Source organism: Micromys minutus, assembly GCF_963924665.1.
Source record: "Micromys minutus genome assembly, chromosome: 9".
Taxonomy (NCBI): Eukaryota; Metazoa; Chordata; class Mammalia; order Rodentia; family Muridae; genus Micromys; species Micromys minutus.
The window spans coordinates 32,807,308-32,829,781 of record NC_137978.1 but is presented as its reverse complement, the minus strand read 5'-3'; the positions used below and the strand labels follow the sequence as shown (position 1 = coordinate 32,829,781).

The 22,474-nt window shown below is 43.8% G+C and overlaps 1 protein-coding gene across 1 annotated transcript; it reads left to right on the top strand.

Annotated features, from left to right (window-relative positions):
* The first annotated feature begins 1,134 nt into the window (after positions 1–1,134).
* NSUN4 (NOP2/Sun RNA methyltransferase 4) lies at positions 1,135–22,446 on the top strand. Its single transcript, XM_080921787.1, has 6 exons — positions 1,135–1,228; positions 5,865–6,199; positions 11,019–11,173; positions 13,495–13,655; positions 17,777–17,901; positions 19,284–22,446. The coding sequence occupies exons 1-6, from the start codon at positions 1,136–1,138 to the stop codon at positions 19,558–19,560; spliced, it is 1,146 nt and encodes a 381-aa protein (XP_080777913.1). The 5' UTR covers position 1,135; the 3' UTR covers positions 19,561–22,446.
* The last annotated feature ends 28 nt before the right edge of the window (positions 22,447–22,474 follow it).

Genomic DNA, 22,474 nt, shown 5'->3' with positions numbered 1-22,474 from the left:
TATATGCTGGGTGGCAATCTATTATAAGAATGAAAGACTGCAGAAAAGCCATTAAAACTTGATGTAAAATATATACTCTTTGGTTTTTCTGAAGTTTCCTGTGGCCCAGGTTCGCCTGCAACTTTTTTTTTTAAGATTTATTTATTTATTATATATAAGTACTCTGTAGCTGTCTTCAGACACACCAGAAGAGACATCATCTCACATTACAGATGGTTGTGAGCCACCATGTGGTTGCTGGGATTTGAACTCAGCACCTCTGGAAGAGCAGTCAGTGCTCTTAACCACCGAGTCATCTCTCCAGCCCTTGCCTCCACTTTTACCTCTACTTGCAAACTGCTAGGATTACAGGTGTTACCAGCCATATCCAGCAGAATTTTATTTAAAAAAATACTAAAATTTGGGAAGGGCTATTAGGTATTGAAGCCAGAGTTTCACATATGATATCACTATGCTACTTTAGATAAGGCCGATGTGTCCTACAATTCTATTATTGGAGTCCTCTTTTCTCACTGCCAGCACACTAAATCCAAACCATCATCTCTCTCATCTTCTTTTTCTCCCTGTCTCCGTCTCTCTCACAAGTAGAGCTTGCTGTCCTGTGGCTAGGAAAAACAGGTTTGGCCTGGAACTCAGAGAGAGTCCGCCTGATTCTGTCTTCCAAGTGCTGGAATAAAGACATATGCCACTCTGTTCAGCCAGACGATCATTTCTAAAAATATTGATCAACCCTCTCTCTTCTTGGATTCTGAGTGGTGGAGTCAATTTGATTCTCAGGAAGAACACATTGAGTCTTGAAAAGGACCATCTAAAAGACAGATCTTGAAACTGACGCTTCTATGGCTTCCTTGCATTTCCGCTTCTGTCTATAGTCTGGTTTAATTTTGTTCTACCTCGCATCTTTTTCCACGCAGTTTGAGTCCAGAAGGCCTTTTTGCACCTCCTAGGAGCCTCTTTAGAAGCCACTGCTTCGGTGGGCCCTGTGCTCTCTGGTGGGCGGGGTGTGAAGGCAGGCGGAGCCCTGAGGGCGCGGCAAGCCTAACCCCGCCCCCTTGGCCGCGGCCCTCAATCCTCCCCGGAACCCTCGAGAGTGCAGCTGCTGTTCCAGTCGGAGTTATTGCTGTTGCTAGCTGACATGGCTGCGCCCGTGTTAAGAAGTGTTCAGAAGCTGCTGAGGCTCGTGGACTTCACGCCGGTCCCGCGGAGACATCGATATAAAAAGAAATGGGTAAGGTCTAACATTAGAGGGAGACTTATCCAGCCCTTGCGTCTTCCGTCACTCACGACGGTTGCATTCGGGACATCCACTCCAGGGACCGTAACCTTGGAGCTCTTATCACACCTCCGCCTGGCTTTTTATCAACCACAAGCCTCCTCTTCCTGTTGCATAAGCAGGCCCCTGGCTCCGCCCCTCTCTGTTAAGTCACCGCCTGAGCTTTCATTCGGTGACGTCACATCGCCTCATGTTACTTTTTCTTGCTTACCTTTATCTTGCCCTTCCCACCCTCCTTTTTCCTTTTCTTTCCTCCTCCTTTTCCTTCCACTCCAGTCCCATGACCTCTTCCCCTCCTTTCCTCCTTAAAATTTCAGCCCCCGCAACCTCACCTCAAGCAGACTGTCCTAACAGCTACCCCTTCCCTCCTGAGTCTCCGTCGTCCTGCAGGAAAGGATTCACCCCTGTTCTCACTCTCGAGGTGCCTGTGGCGCCCGGGAAAGAGTTCAACGACCACCTTTCCTGTACTGCTGGCCTTTCTCCAAATGCAGGCAACAGATTCACTAATCCCCCTTACTCTAGAGAACCTTTCTCTTGCCTCACCATTTCTTCTCCTTGCTTACCTCGACGGATCCCCACCCCACCCCCTCCGTCCCCAGTACTCTCCTCCCTACCCTTACCGGAAAGGTTTTTTGAACCCTTTTCTCCACTCCTAGGAAGGCTGTACAGCCAAGAGCCAGCTGGTTCATCCCCTCCGAGTCCTTGTTTAGATCGATTCAGCAGCCTTCAGGGGTCACCTTCTCCTCATCGGCAGAACTTTTATTGCAACTGTATTGGTTCCCCAGAATCTCAGCAGTCATGTCCTCCAAGTCCGGGTCTTTGTTATGTGACTTCCCCACCTCTCATTCATCAGCCCCCTAGTACTTCCCCTCAACTTGCTCATATAACCTTGGAGACAGACTCAGTGCTTTCCACTCCCCTTATGCCAGGGTCTCAGGGAAATTACTCCATAATTTCACCTCTTCTTACCCATCGGTCCCTGAGAACGGGCCTTGCAATTTCACCTCCCCTTGCTCACCGACCTGTGGAAACTAGACCTCTAACCTCTGCATCCATTTCTCACCGAGTTTTGGAAACTGGGCCGGTAATATCCCACTGGACCTCTGGAAGAAGTTACAATGATCCCCTGTGCTCAGTATCTTCCCCACCCTCTGGTAACCCTTATGATCACCCCATACCTCCAGACTCTTGTGAACCTAAACCACAGCTTGATGTATCTCTTGGGAAAAATGGCTGTGGCCCTCCACTTTCTTCTCAGGCAGACATGTCTGGTTCTCCTATCTCACCCCAAGAGGGCTATATTAATTATCCCCACTTATGCCCAGATTCCCAGGCATCTGCCCCTAGGAGTCTTTACTGCTCATCCCTGCCTCAGGCTGTCCACAAGCCCTGCTTAGGGTCCTATCTATGGGAGCCTGGGGGGAACTCTTACCTCTTAATAACCCCAGGTACTATAATTTCTGGTTCTTCCTGCCCAGAACCACCTTTTTCTCACTGTCCTTATTCTTCCCTGTATTTTCCGACTTCCCTGAACAACCAGTGTTTAGCTCCACCTCAGTCACCCAGAGTTTATAACGAACCCCATCTTCCTACCCCTGTTACCCCTCAAATGAAGTCCCCCAAGTCCTCAGAATCACAACGCACTCCCCACAAGTGTCACTCCCAAGTCAACACACCCCACCACACTCCTTCTAACCATCCTAAATCCCTTAAGACCAACACTTGTCCTCAGCCTCCCTCCCAATCCTTTGGCCTCTCTAGTCCGCTTATGGAGCCATCCATCACAACTACTTCAAATTCTGGCCCAAAAGAACTTCCCCCAGAGACTGCTGTCCTCAAAAATGTTACTCCTACTTCCTGTCCTCATAGCTCGCCTTGTAATCCTGTCTTGCCCAGTAGATACCCTAAGAGCAGTCCCCACAGACCACCTCCAGTATCCCCCTGCAATACTCATATGTATTCTGTGGTTCCTCCCACCTCCCATTTAACTCCTCTCTCTAGTCCCCAAAATCGGTCTGTACGGTGTCCTCAGCCTGTGGGTCTCCCCTCTGGCACTTATTCTGCTCCCAGGGGTCCACCACCATCCCATAGCAAGCCTGTGACGTCTCCTTGTTCTACCCATATCTATTCTTTTATCCCTCTGAGAACACCCTTTGACCCCCGATGTTTACCTGTTGCCCCTCGAGCTCGGTTTTGCCCCACTACTGTTCCGTGTGGCCTTCATACCTGTGCTGTGAGCTCCCCAGGCCCACTGAACAATCCCTCCCAGATTCCCTACAGCTGTACTCTGCCTCCATCCAAGACCTCCTCCACCTGTAGCTCTTCTGCCAGCTCAACTATTGCCTGTAGTGACAATCAAAGCAGTGACAACCGGAGTAATCACCCAAACAAAAGTCAGAGCCAGAACAAGAGCAGCTCCCTTCCTAATCGAAGCAAGAGTACCTTTCCCAGCAGAAATCGGAGCCGGAGCAATAGTCCTTCCCAAAGCAATACTCACGACCATAATGAGAGTACCCACATGAGTACCAGTCACCACAAGAAAAGTCAGAACCAAAGCAAGAGTCCTCAAGATGGTAAAATTAAGAGCCAGAGCAAGAGTCCCCAGCATGGGAAAAATTTGGTACAGACCAAGAGTTCTCATAGTAGAAAGAAATAATGACCAGAGCACACAGTTCTGACCAGAACAAAAACCCAGACTAGAGCAGAAGTTGCATGAACAAGACTGACATCAGTAGTATGTCAGTTGTTGCAATGAAGACCAACTTGTGGACTCCTCATCTAAAGTCTTCAGTTTCTTTCTTTCTTATTTGTTTTTAAATCTGGCTCAAGTCCTTCAGTGCTAGCCCATAGCAGTCATCCTACAAGTTTCTGCTTTAATTCCTACCTTAAGATTCTGTGAACTGTCTTTATTCTGCCTTCCTGGGGTCTGGGAAATCTAAAACATCTCAGCTCTATGCTTCTGAGCACTGTGGTGTCCATTCACTGCATTATCTTAGGTAAGTGACTCATTGCTCTATCAGATGTGGAAGGAAGAATTATTTGTATCCTATCGAGTGCCACAGAGCTCTCTCATAAGCTCGTAGACAAGGACAAGTTTTTGAAAACAGGACTGTAAAGAATAAAAGTGTCATGCATGGTGGTGCAAGCCTTTAATCCCAGCACTTAGGAAGCAGAGGCAGGTGGATCTCTGTAGTTTGAGGCCAGCCTGCTGTACAAATCAAGTTCCAGGACAGCCAGGTCTATGCAGAGAAACCCTGTCTCAAAAAAAAGCTTTAAGTCTCAAGTTTCCTCAGGGCCTTCACAATTTCTTCAAGAGTTCTCCCTTGGATTCCTTAATTATCCCCTTCTTCGCCTTTGCAGTGTGAGGTATCAAAGCTAGGGCATTGCTTATGTTAGGCTAGTACTGTCACACACCAAGTACACATCTTAGGTCTACACATAACATCTCAGAGCACACACATTGAGGTATATCTCAGTTCAAGTCTCTCAATCCCTTCCTATTTTTTTTGAGACTCTTCTATATATCTTTGTGTGTGTGTGTGTGTGTGTTGTGTTTGAGATAGAGTATCATGTGTCCTGATTTGTCTTGAACTCTATAAAGGAATAACCCTCCTTTCTACCTCCAGATCGCAAGGGTTACAGGAGACTTCTTAAAATGACATTTATTTATTAGTGTGGGTATGGTTATGTGCTTGTGTGCACTTATGTGCTGTGGTACACCTTGGGAGGTCAGACAACAAGTAGGGGAATCAGTTCTTTCCTGCCTTGTGGGTCCCAAAGATCAAACACAAGCACTCAAGCTTAGTGGCAAAAGCCTTTCCCCATTCAGCCATTTCACAGAGAGACTCCTGATGTATAACTCACAATGGCTTCCAATTTGCTTTTATAGCCCCAAGGTTAGCTTTGAACTCTAGATCCTCCTGCTGAGAACTAGGATTACAAGTGTACACCACTGTGCCTAGCATTCACTCTTTTTTGACGACCCCTAGAGTTGCTATGAGAGGTGTGTGTCCCTTCCAGTCCTGTGATATGAAGGCTAACTCTTCACTCTTTCCCAGTTCCTCCTCTGGTAGGCAGAGGCAAGATGCAAAGACAGGAGAGAACAGTGAGTGAATTTGGATATGAGGTATTGCTAGATATGCTGGTTAGTTTTATGTCATCTTGGCACAAGTTGCATAGAGTTACGGGAAATGAGGGAACCCAAACTGATAATTTGCCTCCATAAGATCCAGCTGTAAAGCATTTTCTTAATTAGTGATTGATGGAAGAGGGTACAGCCCATTGTGGGTGGTACCATCCTTGGGTTGGTGGTTCTGGGTTCTATAGGAAAGCAGGCTGGGCAAGACATGAGCAAGCAAGCCAGTAAGCAGCAGCTCTCTATGGGGTCTGTGTCAGCTCCTGCAATTCCTGCCCTATTCTCTCAGTGATGGAGTGTCACATGTTGGAAATGTAGGTTGAAATAACCCCCTCTTCCTCAAGTTGCCTCAGTCATGAGGTTTCATCACAGCAACAGAAATTGTACTTAAAACAGTGAAGTCAGGTAAGAGAGAGAGTCAAGACTGGAACGATTAATATGCTTGCTCTTTCTTAGGCTACCACAGAACCACAGTTCACTGCCAGTCGGCTTGCTCTGCAGAATTTTGACATGACCTACAGTGTACAGTTTGGGGATCTTTGGCCATCAATCCGTGTTAGTCTTCTCTCAGAGCAGAAGTATGGTGCGCTGGTCAATAATTTTGCTGCTTGGGATAGTGTGAGTGCCAAGCTGGAGCGTCTGAGTGCCAAGGACTTCATCAGTGAAGCCATCTCTCCCCAGAAACTGGAGCCTGAGAGTGGCCTTTCTCCAACTCCATCCCTGGACTGCAGCCCAAACCTTCGATGCTTCACTTTTTCCAGAGGGGATGTCAGCCGCTTCCCTCCTGCCAGGTAGGGGCTGGAACTGTGAGGTCATCCTGAGTGCCTGCTGTAGAGGACATGAAGAACTTAGCTCCTGCCTTTTTGACACAGATCAGTATTGTTTCTGGCATGTTTATAGAGTAGGTGTTTGTCTGACTGCTGTACATGTGCTATCCCTTTTGTCAATACCCTGATGGAAATATCTGTTCTCTTTTATATCTGTGGTACAGAGAAGTTAAGGAACTTATTTGCTTTTGATTCTCTGGAGAGCAAGTCGTATATTTGGTATTTAGTCCCAGGAAGTTTGCACCCTAGAACCTGCACTTGGAACCTGTTTGCTTTCTGTAGAAAACATGTACCTTTCAAAGAGCAACTCACTGCATCCTTCCCAGCGAAGATGTGTTTCCCCTTCCTCTTTGCCCTGTCAGGCATGTGAAAGGAGGAGGAGAGGAAGTAGAATTTGATAGGAAGTAGGGGTTGCCTAGGAGTGCAAGTTAGTGATAGACCTGAAGAAAACAGAACTTGACCTCTTCTAGAGGTGGTACTCATGTGTGTGACATTCTGTGGGAAAAGACTGTACAGTCAAGGGCTACACTGTGCTTTATACCTTGAGACTAGGAAGCTGGGTATGGTGATACTAGCATGTGTTAAAGCATGAGAATGGTGGGCTTGGGGCTGGAATAGGCTACACACACACACACACACACACACACACAGCTGTAGAGCAGGAAGTTAAGGAGCCTGAGAGTTGAGAGCCTGAGGTCATTACTAACCCAAAATAACACAAAACTAAAAAGTCCTGTCTATAATAGCAGAGACATTTTCTTCTGCTGAGTATTGGAGCCCAGGGCTTTGCACACTAGGCAAGCATTCTACTATTAGGCTACCATAGGTACCCTTATTTCAGAAGGAGAAGCCTAGGTACAGAGAAGCCATTTGCTGAAAGTGACACAATTAATGAGAAGTGGGATGCAGATTTAACTGTCTTCTAGGATTGTGGCAAGGAAGAAGTGAAATTTGGCATGCAGTACCTCTGATCACAGCTCTTGGGGTAGAGGCAAGAGGACCAGGAGTTTAAGATGATAATTAGCTGTAATGTGAGAGCTGGTCTCAAATTTTTTTTTTAAAAAAATGAAGAAAAAGATCCTTAGTATTTTCTTTTTTTTAAAGATTTATTTATTATATATTAGTACACTGTAGCTGTCTTCAGACACAACAGAAGAGGGCATCAGATCTCATTACAGATGATTGTGAGCTACTATGTGATAGCTGGGATTTGAACTCAGGACCTCTGGGAGATCAGCCCGTGCTCTTAACCACTGGGCCATCTCTCTAGCCCAATCCTTGGTATTTTCATTGGTTTCACTTAAGATGATTTTAGTTACTGTCTGTATTTGGATAGATTGGGTGAGAATTGGCAATTAGTTCTGAGGCATTGGCGGTTGACAGAGCCATGGAGTTAAAAACCATGTGGTCTCCTCAGTTGTTTGAGGCACCCATTACAGGGGTTCCTTCTCAGAGAAGGAAGAGATAGATGCTTTGTCCTGTCACCAAAATCTCTTATGAACCCCTTCTCCCATTGGGCTCGCTATGAAATCAAAGGAGATCTTACTCTCAGCAGTTCAAGGAACTTTGTGAATTTAGGAATAGCCTGATAATATCTGTGACATTTTGTGTATTTTTTAAAAATTATTTTAAGAACTGTGGGGGACTGGAGAGATGGGTCAGTGGTTAAGAGCACTGACTGCTCTTCCAGAGGTCCTGAGTTCAAATCCCAGCAACCACATGGTGGCTCACAACCATCTGTAATGAGATCTGATGCCCTCTTCTGGTGCGTCTGAAAACAGCTACAGTGCACTCACATATAATAAATAAATCTTTAAAAAAAAAGAAGGAGAAGAAGAAGAACTGTGGGGGCTGGAGAGATGGCTCAGTGGTTAAGAGCACTGACTGCTCTTTCAAAAGTCCTGAGTTCAAATCCCAGCAACCACATGGTGGGTCACATCCATCTGTAATGGGATCTGATGCCCTCTTTTGGTGTGTCTGAAGACAGCTACAGTGTACTCACATAAAATAAACAAATAATCTTAAAAAAAAAGAAGAAGAAGAACTGTGAACTTTTAGCAGATTCTGAAACTGTGAACCAAACAGTTTAAGGTGTTAGACAGAACTGGATGAGGGTGGCTTTTATAGACTGTTGGCTCCTATGTTCGCAGCTCTGTGTGGTTTGACTTTCTCACATTTCTCCACCTTCTTGTTTAGAGAGAATATCTTGTGTATTATATGGACCTATGACCTGTAGGAAAGGGCAGAACAGAAGGTGGGACATCTGGTAGACAAAGGATTCTGGGATAGAGCCAGGCATGGGAGATTCGCCCCAGGACATGAAGGAGGACAGAGGAGTTAGAACTGAGCAGAGCTAACCAGCCATGTGGCAACACTTAGAACAGAATGACAGGATGATTAACTTATGAGCCGGTCAGAAAACAGCCAAAGCTTATGACTAAGGTGTTCGTAAATATAATCGAGCCTTAGAGCATTATTCGGGGAGCTTAGGAGGAGGAGCACCCTCAACACTCTTGTTACTGTTTCTTTGTGAGACATAATGTGCAGAAAATCCAAATGTGGTTTAACTTTGAAACTATCCTGTGGAAGCCCGAGTCTCTTTGTGAATTAAGGTGCTATAACTTGGGGGCTGGGGATTGCGGCAATGGTGCTGTGCCATGTCTTATTTTACCCTTCTCCCATGGTCACTGTCTTGTTAGGTTTTTTGCATCCTTGAGTCTGTTCTAAGGCTGCCCATGTTGAACTCCATCTTAGGAAGGGGAATGGCTGCTCACCACCAATCGTCCTCACAGTGACACACAGGCCTAGGAGTCAGAAAGTCCTGGGGCAGTTTGGGTACAGTTGACCACCCCACCTTCACTGTCTACCCAGCTCTCTAAAGCCCAGGTGATTTTCCTTAAAAACTTTTGATAGCTTCCTGCAAGTTATAGTCCAAAATCCTTAATATAGAGTTTAAGGCCTTTTGTCTTGGTCTTGCCTTTCAACCCCAGTCTTAGGCTTTTTTTTTTCCTTCTTGCAAAAACCTCATTATACTAGTCAGGTAATATACCACTGAGAACGCAGACATGCCCCATTATACTTTTAAAATATTTTTATTTATTTGTTTAAAGATTTATTTTCTTTTAAATTGGGTGCATGAGAGAGATAGAGATAGATAGATAGATAGATAGATAGATAGATAGATAGATAGAGAGATAGAGAGAGAGATAGAGAGAGAGAGAGAGAATAGATGCCAGCAGAAGCCCAGAGGGGTCAGATCCCCTAGAGTCACAGGTGTGAGCTCTGATTCGGGTGCTGAGAGCTGCACTTGGGTCCTCTAGAAGCAGTGCATTCTTAACCACTGAGCCACCTCCCTATCCCCAAATAATGAGGGGATAGTGTAATAGGGGAGTTAGTCACAGTCTCTGATTTTTTTCTTCTTTCTCTCCTTGCATCATCTCCCAGGGTTTCTTTGTGTAGCCCTGGCTGTCCTGGAACTCATATGTAGACCTGGCTGGCCACTGAATTTAGAGATTTGCCTGCCTCTGCTTCCCAAGTGCTGGGATTAAAGGCATTCACCACCATCACCAGGTTATCTTTTATTTTTATGTGTGAGTGTAGTATGCACCCATATGTGTGCATGACAGAAGTGGGTGTTAGATCTCCTGGGATTGGAGAAGATTGTGAGCCTCTGTGTGGGTGCTAGGTGTTGAACTTGACTGCTGAGCCATCTCGTCAGTCCTTCTTACTAATTAAAAAAAAAAAAAAAAAAAGATTTATTATATATACAGTGTTCTGCCTGAATGCCTGCAGGCCAGAAGAGGGCATCAGATCAGATCCCATTACAGATGGCTGTGAGCCACCATGTGGTTGCTGGAATTGAACTCAGGACCTCTGGAAGAGCAGTCAGTGTTCTTAACTGCTGAGCCATCTCTGCAGCCCCCTTCTCACTAATTCTTAAAGAAGCTTTGAGTTTTTATTCTTTTGTACCTTACTCATTCCTTTCTCTTTGTTCTTCCATTTTTTACCTAATGAAGGCCTCTGATTTCTTCATTAAGGCCCAACTCAGGTAGCTCCAGTGCATACAGTTGATGACTGTTCCTTTTGTACCAGTGAAATACTTTGTATCTTAAAGTGTAACCCAATAAAACTGAGTTCCTGCTATGTGCCAGGCATGGTTTCAAGTCTTGGAAAATAGTACAGGGAACAAAAATATTTGCCCTCCCAGAGCTATATTCTAATATGGGGAAATAAAGAAAACACACATACACTCTCTCTCTCTTAAAGTGAGGAACAAGTGCTTTGAAGAAAACTAGTGCAACTGGAGGTAGTGATAAGAAAGGGAGGCTGTTATTTTAGACAGACTGGACAGGAATACCAGTGGCTCGGAAGAGGTCACTTTAAGGCAATGCCTGGCAGAAGCAAGGATGCATATCAGGGATATTATTAATCACTCAGAGATTGGGATGTAGCTTAATCGGTAGAATGTTTACTGAGCATGCACAGAGCCCTGAGTGTTATCCATATTGCTTAAGCCAGGTGTGGTGGCACAAACCTGTGATTCCACAGTTTGTCAGTGGAGCAGGAGGATCTGAACTTCAGTGTCACTCTCAGCTTTAGAGCAAGCTCCATCCCAGCCTGGAATACACGAGGCCTTGGTCTTGTTTAATAAAAGATTACTGTGGATGTGGTATGGGTGAATGAGTGTCTGAGAAGTAATTTACTGAGTGGAGCTCACTGTCCCTAAAGGGCATTTACTTGCTCACCTCAGTGCCTGGTGGGGTGACAGTCTTCTCTCTTCCAGACTTGGCAGCCTGGGTCTCTTGGACTACTACCTGATGGATGCTGCGTCCCTGCTACCTGTCCTGGCTCTTGGCCTGCAGCATGGAGACACTGTGCTTGACCTGTGTGCTGCTCCTGGGGGAAAAACACTGGCATTACTTCAGACGGGCTGTTGCCGTAAGTCAGTGGCATGGTATCTTAGGCCGACAGGGATCCCACTTCACCTAGGAGGGCATACTGAATGTGATAAGTTAAGTCCCAAGGTCAGGGAGTAATAATATTTACTAAGTTTATTGTCAGTTGGGCAAGGAAAATAGCTGACTAAGGCTTCTGCCTGCGATCCTCTCACCCTCTTGTATTGCTGGTTTGTCTCTAAGGTAAAGCCTCCCTTCTTTGTATTGCCAACCAACTTATTTTTTAGCTTTATGTGTCACTTGTAAGCTTTTGGTGCTTCCAGCACCCCAGCTACCTTTGCTCATGTTACATTCTCTCTTTAGAACCCCCCCTCCCACCTCAGCTGTGTTACCTAAATCCTTTCAGCCTTTGAGCCTCAGTTCAAGGGTTTGCAGGAAGTGTTCTCTCGTAGCTGCTATTGGTTTGTTCAGAATGATTCCTTCCTGTGCACACCATGAGCATCACCAGATAGCACCTTAACATTATTAGCCTTTCCTCAGAGCTTTAATGGATATATCTTCTTTCTCCTCAAGATTATGAATTCCGTGCTAGGGGTGGGGCGGGGGCTGGTAGTGCATGACTGTAGTCCTAGCCTGGTTTACAGAGTGAGTAAGCCCAGGACAGCCAGGGCTACACAGAGAAGCCCTATCTTGAAAAACAAAAATAAAAGTTCCAGATTCCTTGGGAACAGGCTGAAGCTTCTTCATGTGATTTGGTGTCATAGGTAACCCTGGTATTCTTAGGTGCTCACTTTAGCCAGTCTATGGCCAGCATCCTGCCTTAAAATAGAACTTACCAGGCTGGAGAGATGGTTCAGCCATTAAGAGCACTGACTGTTCTTCCAGAGGTCCTGAGTTTAATTCTCAGCAACCACATGGTGGCTCTCAATCACCTGTAATGGGATCTGATGCCCTCTCCTGGTGTGTCTGAAGATGGCTGCAGTGTGCTCGTATAAATAAAATAAATCTTTAAAAAGAAAGAAAGCTAGAAAAGGTATACAGTGCCTCTGTTGATAAAGTTGGGGTTCTGTTCTTAAGATGTAAGCTAATAGTAAATTCTGAGTGAATAATCAATAGTACCTACTAAAGATCAAGAGAGACATATTGTCCTATTTTCATCTGGACTCAAGCTAGAAGTTATCTGGGAAGAGGAACCTCAACTAAGACAAGGTCTCCATTCAAATTACCTGTAGGCTGGAGAGGTGCCTCAGCAGTTGCGATGTAATTATTGTTATGGAAGGGTCCAGCCTTTGTGGGTACTACCCCTGGGCAGGTGGCCCTGGGATATAGGAGAGAGCAAACTGACCAGGCAGGTAAGCAGTTCTTTGCTTCAACATGGTCTTTGCTTCAGTTTCTGCCTTCAGGTTTTTGCCTTGACTTCCTGCTCTGACTTCCCTCCATGAAGAACTATAAACTGGAAACTGAAATTAATCATTTTCTCTCCGAGTTGCTTATTTATCATATCAGTAGAACCCAACTAAGACACAAGTGTGTCAAAGAGATTGGGTATCAGGCACAGTGTCACACACACACACACACACACACACACACACACACACACACACACACACACAGTCCCAACTACTCAGGAGGCTAAAACTAAATTGCTTGAGAAGTTCAGTCTCCAAGGACAATCTAGGCACCATAAAAATACCCTCTCTCAAAAACAAAACAATACATTGGCATGGCTAATGTACGTCTGAAACTTAGTATTGAGGCAGGATGATCTCAGATTCATAGCTCATCTGGGCCACAGAATAAGACCCTGTCATCGCACTGTAAAACCCAACCAACTCCATTTTTGAAGTTGCAGGGGCTAAACTCCAATTACAGGAGGAAAACCACAAAGTCCACTTGAGCAAACACCCTATGGCAACCCCCTCACCCCCAGCAATGGCCAGCCAGGCTACTACAGCAGGGTCAAGGTCCATATAGATAACCTAAGGCATCCTGCAGAAAATAGATATCCTAGCCATCCTCTTTGTCAGGTGGTTTTGCCCCCATGTTTGGTTCCTGCAGATTACATTAGAAATGCAGTTTTAAAAATATTAATATCCTGACCTGTATGGAAACCCCCCAAACTTACTGTAACTACAGTAAATACCCTGCACCCCTAGACCCCATTCACTTTTCCTTTCCATAGATACTTGTCTTTGTGACCTCTGCTCCAGAGGACTTAGTGCCTCATATATAACAAGTTGTCCCTGCCCCTGAGGTCTTTGTTGACTGGTTATATCTAAGAATTGGTTTCATTTCCCATTAACACCTTTTGTTGGTGTGATATGATGTTGAGTCAGAGCCTCTAAAGACTCTTTATTTCCACAGGTAATCTAGCTGCCAACGATCTCTCCACTTCCCGAACAGGCAGACTACAGAAGGTCCTTCAAAGTTACGTGCCTCGAGATATTAGGGAAGGGAAGCAAGTTCGAGTTACCTCATGGGATGGCAGGAAGTGGGGAGAACTGGAGGGGGACACCTATGATAGGGTAAGTGACCTCTGACTCTGTTCTGGCCTCCAGTCCCAGGGGTAAGATCTAGCCCCTAGGCTTTGAGTGTGTGCAGCTGTTTTTGGACCTAGACTGTTCTCCATGAGTGAGTTGGAGAAAGAGCCATTTGCAGAGTTCTCAGTTCAGCTTACATGACTTGCCACTGTTTTCATTAGAGATAGTTGGCAGCAAAAAGAATTTGAACCTAACTGAGTGTGGAAAAAGTTATTAGGCATATTTTATTTCTGAAATCACTTGGTTTCTTGGAGCCCCTTGCAACAATGAGTATGAATGAGAACATTTTATTTCTGAATATTAACATAGCACATCATGCAAAATTCAGGAGGCATAAGAGAATATCTGGTGGAAAATAACTTTCTTTTTAGACCTGTACACAGACATCTTCTTCCTGAAGATAACTATTTTTACTTTTTATAGTCTTTATGTAACTTGTATATGAAAATATAGATTTGCAAGTTTTTCATAGAAATGGCAGCATATGGTATTTATTATGCCATCTGTGACTTTTTAATTAATTAAAATATCCTTAGGTGTAGTCCTCAGTTTTATGCACTTGAAGTAAAATAGCTAATTAATGGTTTATATCAGTTAAGATTTTGACAGAGTTTGAGAAATGCTTTAAAGGTTTGGCCAGTCTTGCTTTCATTGACAATAAGCACATTTTCTCCATCCCATTAGTATTGCTTCTGTCTTTTTTTTTTAAGATTTATTTTATATATATATATATACTGTAGCTGTCTTCAGACACACCAGAAGAGGGCATCAGATCTCATTACAGATGGTTGTGAGCCACCATGTGGTTGCTGGGAATTGAACTCAGGACCTCTGGAAGAGCAGCAGTCAGTGCTCTTAATTGCTGAGCCATTTCTCCAGCCCTGATGGTCAGTTTTTAATCAAACTTGCATAACCTCTCATATTCCCCTGTTATGTATATTGTTGAAGCTCTTAATATTTTAAATTTATTTCATTTTTTAAAAGTTCTTTTAGATTTATTTATTTTTATGTGTATGATTGTTTAGCCTTCATGTATGTGTGTACCACATGTGTGCCTGATGCCCTCAGGTCAGAAGAGGGGGTCAGGTTCCCTGGAACTGGAGTTATAAGCAACTATAAACCACCATGTGGATGCTGAGTACTGAACCTGCGTTCTCTACAAAAGCAACAAGTGCTCTTAACCACTGAGCCATCTCTCCAGCCCCTAGTTATTTTCTTTTAATTATCATACTATAAAATCACTTATTTAAAACATAATTTATGATTACTATATATTGCACATATGTATAAAATAAACAAGTATATAGTCGGGCAGTGGTGGCACACCCCTTTAATCCCAGCACTCGGGAAGCAAAGGGAGGCAGATCTCTGAGTTTGAGGTCAGCTTGGTGTACAGAGTAAATTCTAAGACAGCCAGGGTTACACAGAGAAACTTTGTTTTGTAAAACCAAAATTAAAAAAAAAAATCTGTAGATTTCCTGGCATGTGGGTGAGCCCTGGTACTTTAGATTCAGGCTCCTTGGAGTCCTGCTGTCCTGGCTTCATGACTTTCCAGCTGGAAGGTGTTTGTGACTTAAACTGTGAACTGTGTTTAACTTCTTCAGTGTGGTACATGGTAGTGCCTGTCCCACAGGTGTTTAACTAAGAATGCCTCTGCACAGTATCAGACGACAGCAAGTATCCAACATTGTCATTGTGGGCTTCCTGTCATTTTCTGTTCCCTGATTTTAACTATGCCTCGTGGAGCAATAGAGAATGGATTTCCTCCCATACTTACTTGACAGCGCTTCAGGCATTTGAAATAGCTTTGGTGCTTGAAGACATCTTCATTAATTTATTATTTGAAGAAATCGTATCGTTCAATCTGCTGTGTGCAAAGGAAGTGTTAGACACTTTACATGCCGAGGATAATGCTACCTCAGGCCTCGGCAGACCTGATAACCCCATTCTTCTTCAGTCGCATTTGCCCATCAGCTGAGAGAGCCCAGAACTCTGCATGTTCATAGAGGGGCAATCGCCCCTCCCTTCCAGTCACAGGTTTCCTCATCCTTCCCCTCCCGGTTAAAGTTTATTTCCAATAATAAAATGTTTAAACATATTTTCCCACGGGGGAGTCTAAAGACACACTGGAGACTAGTGTACATCCTGGCATGTGGCTGTTAGCCGCACACTGGGCTGCCTGCTGTAGATGCCTGTGCAGCTGATGTTGAGCAGCCCCTGCCCTGGACGAGGCCAACTGCTCTCACAGTTGACACTGATAAGCAATATCTGTGATATATTGATGCCAAGATAAAGATCTATGTGCCACTTATTTTCTAGTCTCCTTGAACCCTGTCGTTTATGTGCATGAGGACTAAGGACCCCAACACCCATGAGTAACCCTCATTTGATCTCCTGAGTCCAGCCACCTTTTGAAGATTATAGGAATTTCCACAACTTTCTCTCCTTCCCTGCCCTCTGCCCCACTTTCTTTTTAGACAGTTTCCTGTAGCTTAAGTTGGCCTCAAACTAGCTTTTATAGCAAAAGATGACCTTGAACTTTGCATCCTCCTACCTCTACCTCCTAATGCTGGGACAGTGGGCACCACCATGTCCTGTTCATTTTTCTTACTGTGTGTATACTGTGTTACTTCCCCAAAGAATATATCAATATTGAAAATTGGGCAGGAGGTTGGAGAGATGGTTCAGCGGTCAAGAGCACTGCTGCTCTACCGAAGGTCCCAAGTTCAATTCCCAGCAACTACATGGTGGCTCACAACCATCAATCAGTAAGAGGATCCAGTGCCCTCTTCTGGTGTGTCTGAAGATAGCAACAATGTACTCACATAAAATAAATAAATGAATCTTTAAAAAAAAAAAAAAAAAACTGGGCAGGTCTTTTTGGTTTGTTTTGGTTTTATTTTAGGGTTTTCAAGTCAGGGTTTTTCTGTGTACCCCTGGCTGTCCCTGGAACTAGCTCTGTAGACCAGGCAAACATCAAACTCAGATCCACCTGCCTCTGCTTCCTGAGTGCTGGGACTTAAAGGTGTGTGCCACCACCACCTGGCAAAAATCGGGTTATTTTTAATTTACTTCTACTTTGCCAAAGGTATCTTTCCGAAGATTATTTTACCTTTTCAGGCATACATGTATGGATATTTAAAACATTTTTTGGTCTGTCTCAAGTGCCTAGTATAAAAAAGGCTCCTGGTAAATTAGTGAATGATTTTTGTATTTCTCACTTTAAAATATTTAAATATTGGAAACCAGATGTGGTGTAATAACTGTAATCCCTTGGGAAGCTGAGGTGGGAGAATTGTGAGTTCAAGGCCAGCTTTTGCCACATTGTGTGTGTGTGTGCCTGTGTGCGCATGCGCCTGCCTGCCTGTCTGTCAGTGGCCACAGCTTTGGATCGCTCCAGAACTGGAGTTACAGGTAAACCATCTGATGGGTATGACTGAGCTGCAGATGCTCTTGACTCTGAGCCATCTCTTCAGTCCCTCCTCTCTTTTTTCTTTTTAAAACAGCACTGGGGATTGAACCTAGGGCCTTGCACTCTGACATTGTTTTATGATGATTAATGTAATTGTTTTAAAATAATTATTTTATTGTTTTATTATGTAACATGTAAATTGAGCGTTTAGCATATACAAATTGGATGTTTTCATTAAATTGCCAAGGATAGAGCCTTGAAGTACTAAGATTTCTTTTCCTAGTTGATATGTTATGTAATTACAATTATTTATATGCAGCTTTTATTTTGAAACAGGGTCTCATGAAACCTTGGCTGGCCTGGGACTCACTCTGTAAGCTGAGGCTGGCTATGACTCCTGATTCTGCTGCCTCCACCTCTCAAGTGTACTACCATGCATATATTTTCATTTACTTTACTTTTTGAAACAAGGTCTTCCTCTGTACTCCTGGCTGATCTGGAAAAACAGAGACTAGGTTACCTTCAAATTTGCAGCAGTCCTCTTGCCTCTGCTTTTTGATCAGTCATGAATATTTCTAAATAGACTACTTTTCTTGCTCATTATTTCACAGTTCTCTATCAGGTTAAAATGAGAATCCATGTCAGAAGAACCTAGAAGGAACTTTAATGCTTTATCTCTTAACATTCTGGGCAGGTGTTAGTAGATGTGCCATGTACCACAGACCGCCACTCCCTTCATGAGGAAGAGAACAACATCTTTCAGCGGTCAAGGAAGAAGGAGCGGCAGATGTTGCCTATGCTGCAGGTGCAGCTTCTTGCGTGAGTGACATAGTTACAGAATCTCAGACTTGAGGGTCTAGTCACCTGAGATCTGGGGAACTGGAAGCCAAGACCGTTATATATAAGGTTCTTGGCTGGAGATTTGCCTGGAGGCAGGAGGCTTCCTGAGTTGGTCCTTTCTAGAAAAATACTCTACTACATCATTTTACCCTCAGAACCAGTGACTTGCAAACTTTGGAAAAGCAGATTCTGTCAGCTATGGTGATATATATCTATATCCTTAGATATTTGGGAAGCTGAGGCAGGAGACTAGCTTGAGCCTAGGAGTCTGGGTAATCCTAGATGCTAACCTGGGCAACATAGTAAGATCCTATCTCAGAGGAAAAAGAAAGAGACTGGAGAGATGGCTTAGCAGTTAAGAGCATTATTTGCTCTTGCAGAGGACCTAGGTCTGCTTCCCAGCAACTACATAGCTGCTCACAACCATCTGTAACTCCACTATCAGGGATCTGATGCCTCTTCTGACCTCCATGGGTTCCTGCACACATGTGGTACATAGCCATATATTCACACACACACATACACATAAAATAAAATAAGTAATAAGTATTTTTAAAATAAAAATACTACATTTATTCATTTTAAAAAAGAATCCAGGCATGATGCATGCTTTTAATTCCAGAGCTTGGGAGGCAGACGTAGGAGGAGCTCTGAGTTTGAGGCCAGCCTAGATTATATTGTGAGTTCCAGGTCAGCCAGAGCCATATAGTAATACCTTGGAGAAAAAAATAAGTAGAAAAAAAAGAAGAGGAAAAAGAAAAAGGGAAGAAAGAGGAGGAGAGAAAAGGGAACGGGGTTTAGGGGCCAGGAGTCTGCACAACTGAGCAGAGAACCCAATTGATAGCCATCATTAGGATTTAGTTCATAACTAGAATCGGGCTTCAAAGAGTCATTCTCTTTTTTATTATTTTATAACTATGTGTACACATGTCTGTCTTCACGTAGATAGGAAATTTTGACATGGTACTGGGTACTGAACTTGGGTTCTCCACAGGAGCAATATGTGCTCTTAGCTGCTGAGCCATCTCCCCAACCCCATCAAAGGAGTCTTTGAAGGAGGGTTCATAGAGGTGGGTGTGGTAGTATGTGCTTATAATCCTAGCACTTGGAAGACTGAAGCAAGAGGATGGCAACTTGGAGGCTACTCTATGCTATGTAACAGGGTCATATCTCACAAAGTAAAAACAAAAGCAGGAAGAAAGCAAACATACAGCCAGGCTCCTAGAAGAAGGACTTGTCTTCTGCTATTCCATTGGGCAGTAGACCACCCTACCCGTATTCCTAGTTCCGCATTGCTCTGACCCTTCTGAGAAGTAAACTAGTTACTGTTTTGTTTTGTTTTTTTTTTTTCTTGGTTTCAGGGCTGGACTCCTTGCCACCAAACCAGGAGGTCACGTTGTTTATTCCACTTGCTCACTGTCACACTTACAGAATGAGTATGTGGTACAAGGTGCCATTGAGCTTCTGGCTAATCAATACAACATCAAGGTTCAAGTGGAAGACCTGTCTCACTTCCGAAAGCTTTTCATGGACACGTTCTGTTTCTTCCCATCCTGCCAGGTTGGGGAGCTGGTAATACCAAACCTCACGGCCAATTTTGGACCGATGTACTTCTGCAAATTACATAGGCTGCCATAGTGTCACCCCATCCCCGAAGTAGGAAGGTGACAACTCCATGAGAGGCATTGATACTGAGGCTAGTGGCAGATGTATCTGAGGCCTCTCTCCATCCATTACATCTAAAGACAGTTGTAAGCAGCAGGAAGTAGGAACTGCTGCTCAGCTATGGATGATCAGCAGGCTTCTAACTCACCCTCTCACTTCTGTCTGTTAGCCTCTACTAAGGCCCTAGCTCCATTAGGGATTACAACAGAGTCCGTGGATAAGCCCATAGGTTGAGCTGCACACTTGGGAAGTAACATTTAGCCAATCAAGTTGTTGAAGTGCTCTAAGGGTGGGCCTGCAGTTGGGGACATCATATCAGTCTAAGTTCATTACATTTATGTGTCAGCTGAAGCTTCCAAGCACTCTCTCCAAAGTGCCCAATCCAAGCCTCCAGTCCTCCCACACTGGTGAGTTCCATTTAATCAGCCCACAGGCCCACCAGCCTCCCCACGGGTCTCCATATGGCACTCGGTCTAATTTAAGGAATAAGTAATTGAAACGGTTGAGCCTGTAGCTGATGATCCTCTTACACTGAGGAAGCTTTCCTATGGCCTCTTTCAGATGCGGCTGCAAAAGCTGCTTCTGGTACAGATTGATTTTGTTTGTTTGTATGTATGTATGTATGTGTGTATGTGTGTATGTATGTATGTATGTATGTATGTGTGTATGTATGTATGTATGTATGTGTGTATGTATGTATGTATGTATGTGTGTATGTATGTATGTATGTATGTGTGTATGTATGTGTGTATGTATGTGTGTATGCATGTATGTGTGTATGTATGTATGTATATTTATTTCTTCCCTTCCTTCCTTCCTTCCTTCCTTCCTTCCTTCTTTCTGTCTTTCTTTCTTTCTTTCTTTCTTTCTTCCTTCATATAACAGCAGGTGTTCTGTGAGTTCCCGTATGACAGCTATGGAACTGATAGAGAGGTGGTTGGGACTACGGGAAATAGTTGGGTTTCCTCATCTTCAGAATGGCAACCTACTTCCTTTCACTTTCCAAGTACCCAAGGATTTCCTGACATTTTATTTCAAATGTCTTGTTTTTATTTTTAGTCTGTGGCCCAGCTTTGGTGCCTGCTTTGGCTCATCTCCAAATCCTTTAGAGTTCTTGTGCAAATCAGGGCTTTACCTCACACATAGTGTTTTGGGGTGACATTACATATGGTGCTGATTTGCATGCTGATTGTTTTATAACACAAGTGAAAACAAAGCAACTTTTAGTGCCAGGAAATAGTAAACATTGCTTATGGTCAACTGTGTGTGTGTGTGTGTGTGTGTGTGTGTCTGTGTGTGTGTGTGTGTGTCTGTGTGTGTGTGTGTGTACACCTTGTGAATAATTTGAATACTTCTTGGCTCTTCCCACTTTTTGCCACCTTTATTGCCATTCTGTTGTCTTTAATACCTTCCCTGTTAATCCTTATTTGAGTATTAGAAATATCTATTGAGAAGGACATTAGCAAGGGTTAGGACATCTCCCTTCTTGAGATTTGTATTGTAACTGAGGGCTCTGGAAGGCCTTCCAGACTTTAAATCAAGTGAAACTAGTAAAGGAGAAGTGCAGGGAACTTGGCTGATGCTCTGAGTAGGACCCTCACCAGCCTCTGTTCATGGCGTATAGTCCCTGCCTGCTGTTTGCTCTATACTTAGTATTGCTGAAGCTGAGGGACCTTTGGTGCCTGGGTTTCTGCTTCTTGGATATCCACCTGATGCTAAGCAGTAACTGTTAAGGAGGAGAGGGTCTGCTGGCCTTGGATCGTGGTCTAATTGAGGACTGACATGTTAGGTAAGAAAAACAGAACTACTGTATTAGGGTTTTCTACATGAACAGAACAAATGGTATATATATGTGTGTGTGTGTGTGTGTGTGTGTATACATATACATGTATACATGCATGTACATGTGTGTGTGTGTGTGTTTTAAGGGGAATTTATTGGCTTGAAAAGAGGCTGGGTAGCCCAAACCAATGGCCATATGCACACTGAAGAGGCAGAAAACTAGGTTCCCAAGAATGCCTGAGAAGTTTCAATCCAACACTGAAGTTTGGAAGCTTCTTGGAAAGTTATTGCTATTGAGTCAGTGTTGAAGAACTGAAGAATTGTTTTGGTGCTTGGTGGACAGCAAGGGCAGTAGGTGGTATTACCTGGAGCAGAAAGAGACTTGCTGGTTGGAGGGTTGCCTTCCCCTACTTACCTCCATCATCAGGGCAGTTTGCCCTTTTGAGGGTCCCACTCATATTTAGGATGGATATTTTCCTTACTCCTCACTGTCCCAAGTGCCAGTCCTCTCTAGAAACATATCTAGAGGTATACAGATGTGTTTCACCAGTCTGAGACATCTATCTCTTAATCCATTCATATTGACAACTCCGAACAACTATCACAACTACTTTGGAAAACAGTTGTCTCATGTAATAGAACATATGTTGCCTTCTAACTCAGTTACTACAGTGTTAAGGGTAAATTCAAGAGAAACTCATACATGTATGCCACTGCACCTCTGAAGGGTGTTCATGGCAGCCCTGCTCACAAGCAAAGCCTGGACACAGTCCACAGGTCACTGTGTAAGAAAGTGGATGAATAAACTGGATATTCACACAATGGGATGTAAGATATGTGGTCTTATTTATATTATCTTGCAATAATCCATCAGTGTGCTGCTTACTGACTTTTGTATTTAATAATATAGCCATAATCACCAAAAGATATTGAAAATAATTCTGTCCTTAGATGTTACCTCTGATCTTTCTCTCAGTTACTTCTTTTGTTTCTAGTCTCAGATAATAGCAGATGTGCCTTCTATCACTGTGGTTGGAAGATGGAGTTGATTTATCACAAATAAAAGTTTCACCTTTATATGGACCACTGAATTTTTGGTATGTCA

Excerpts from the sequence above, each read along its gene's own strand:
- NSUN4 (XM_080921787.1), top strand. The coding sequence starts at position 1,136 with ATGGCTGCGCCCGTGTTAAGAAGTGTTCAGAAGCTGCTGAGGCTCGTG. Across the intron at positions 6,200-11,018 it reads AGCCGCTTCCCTCCTGCCAG|ACTTGGCAGCCTGGGTCTCT; the intron begins GTAGGGGCTGGA and ends TCTCTCTTCCAG. Across the intron at positions 17,902-19,283 it reads CTGCAGGTGCAGCTTCTTGC|GGCTGGACTCCTTGCCACCA; the intron begins GTGAGTGACATA and ends TCTTGGTTTCAG.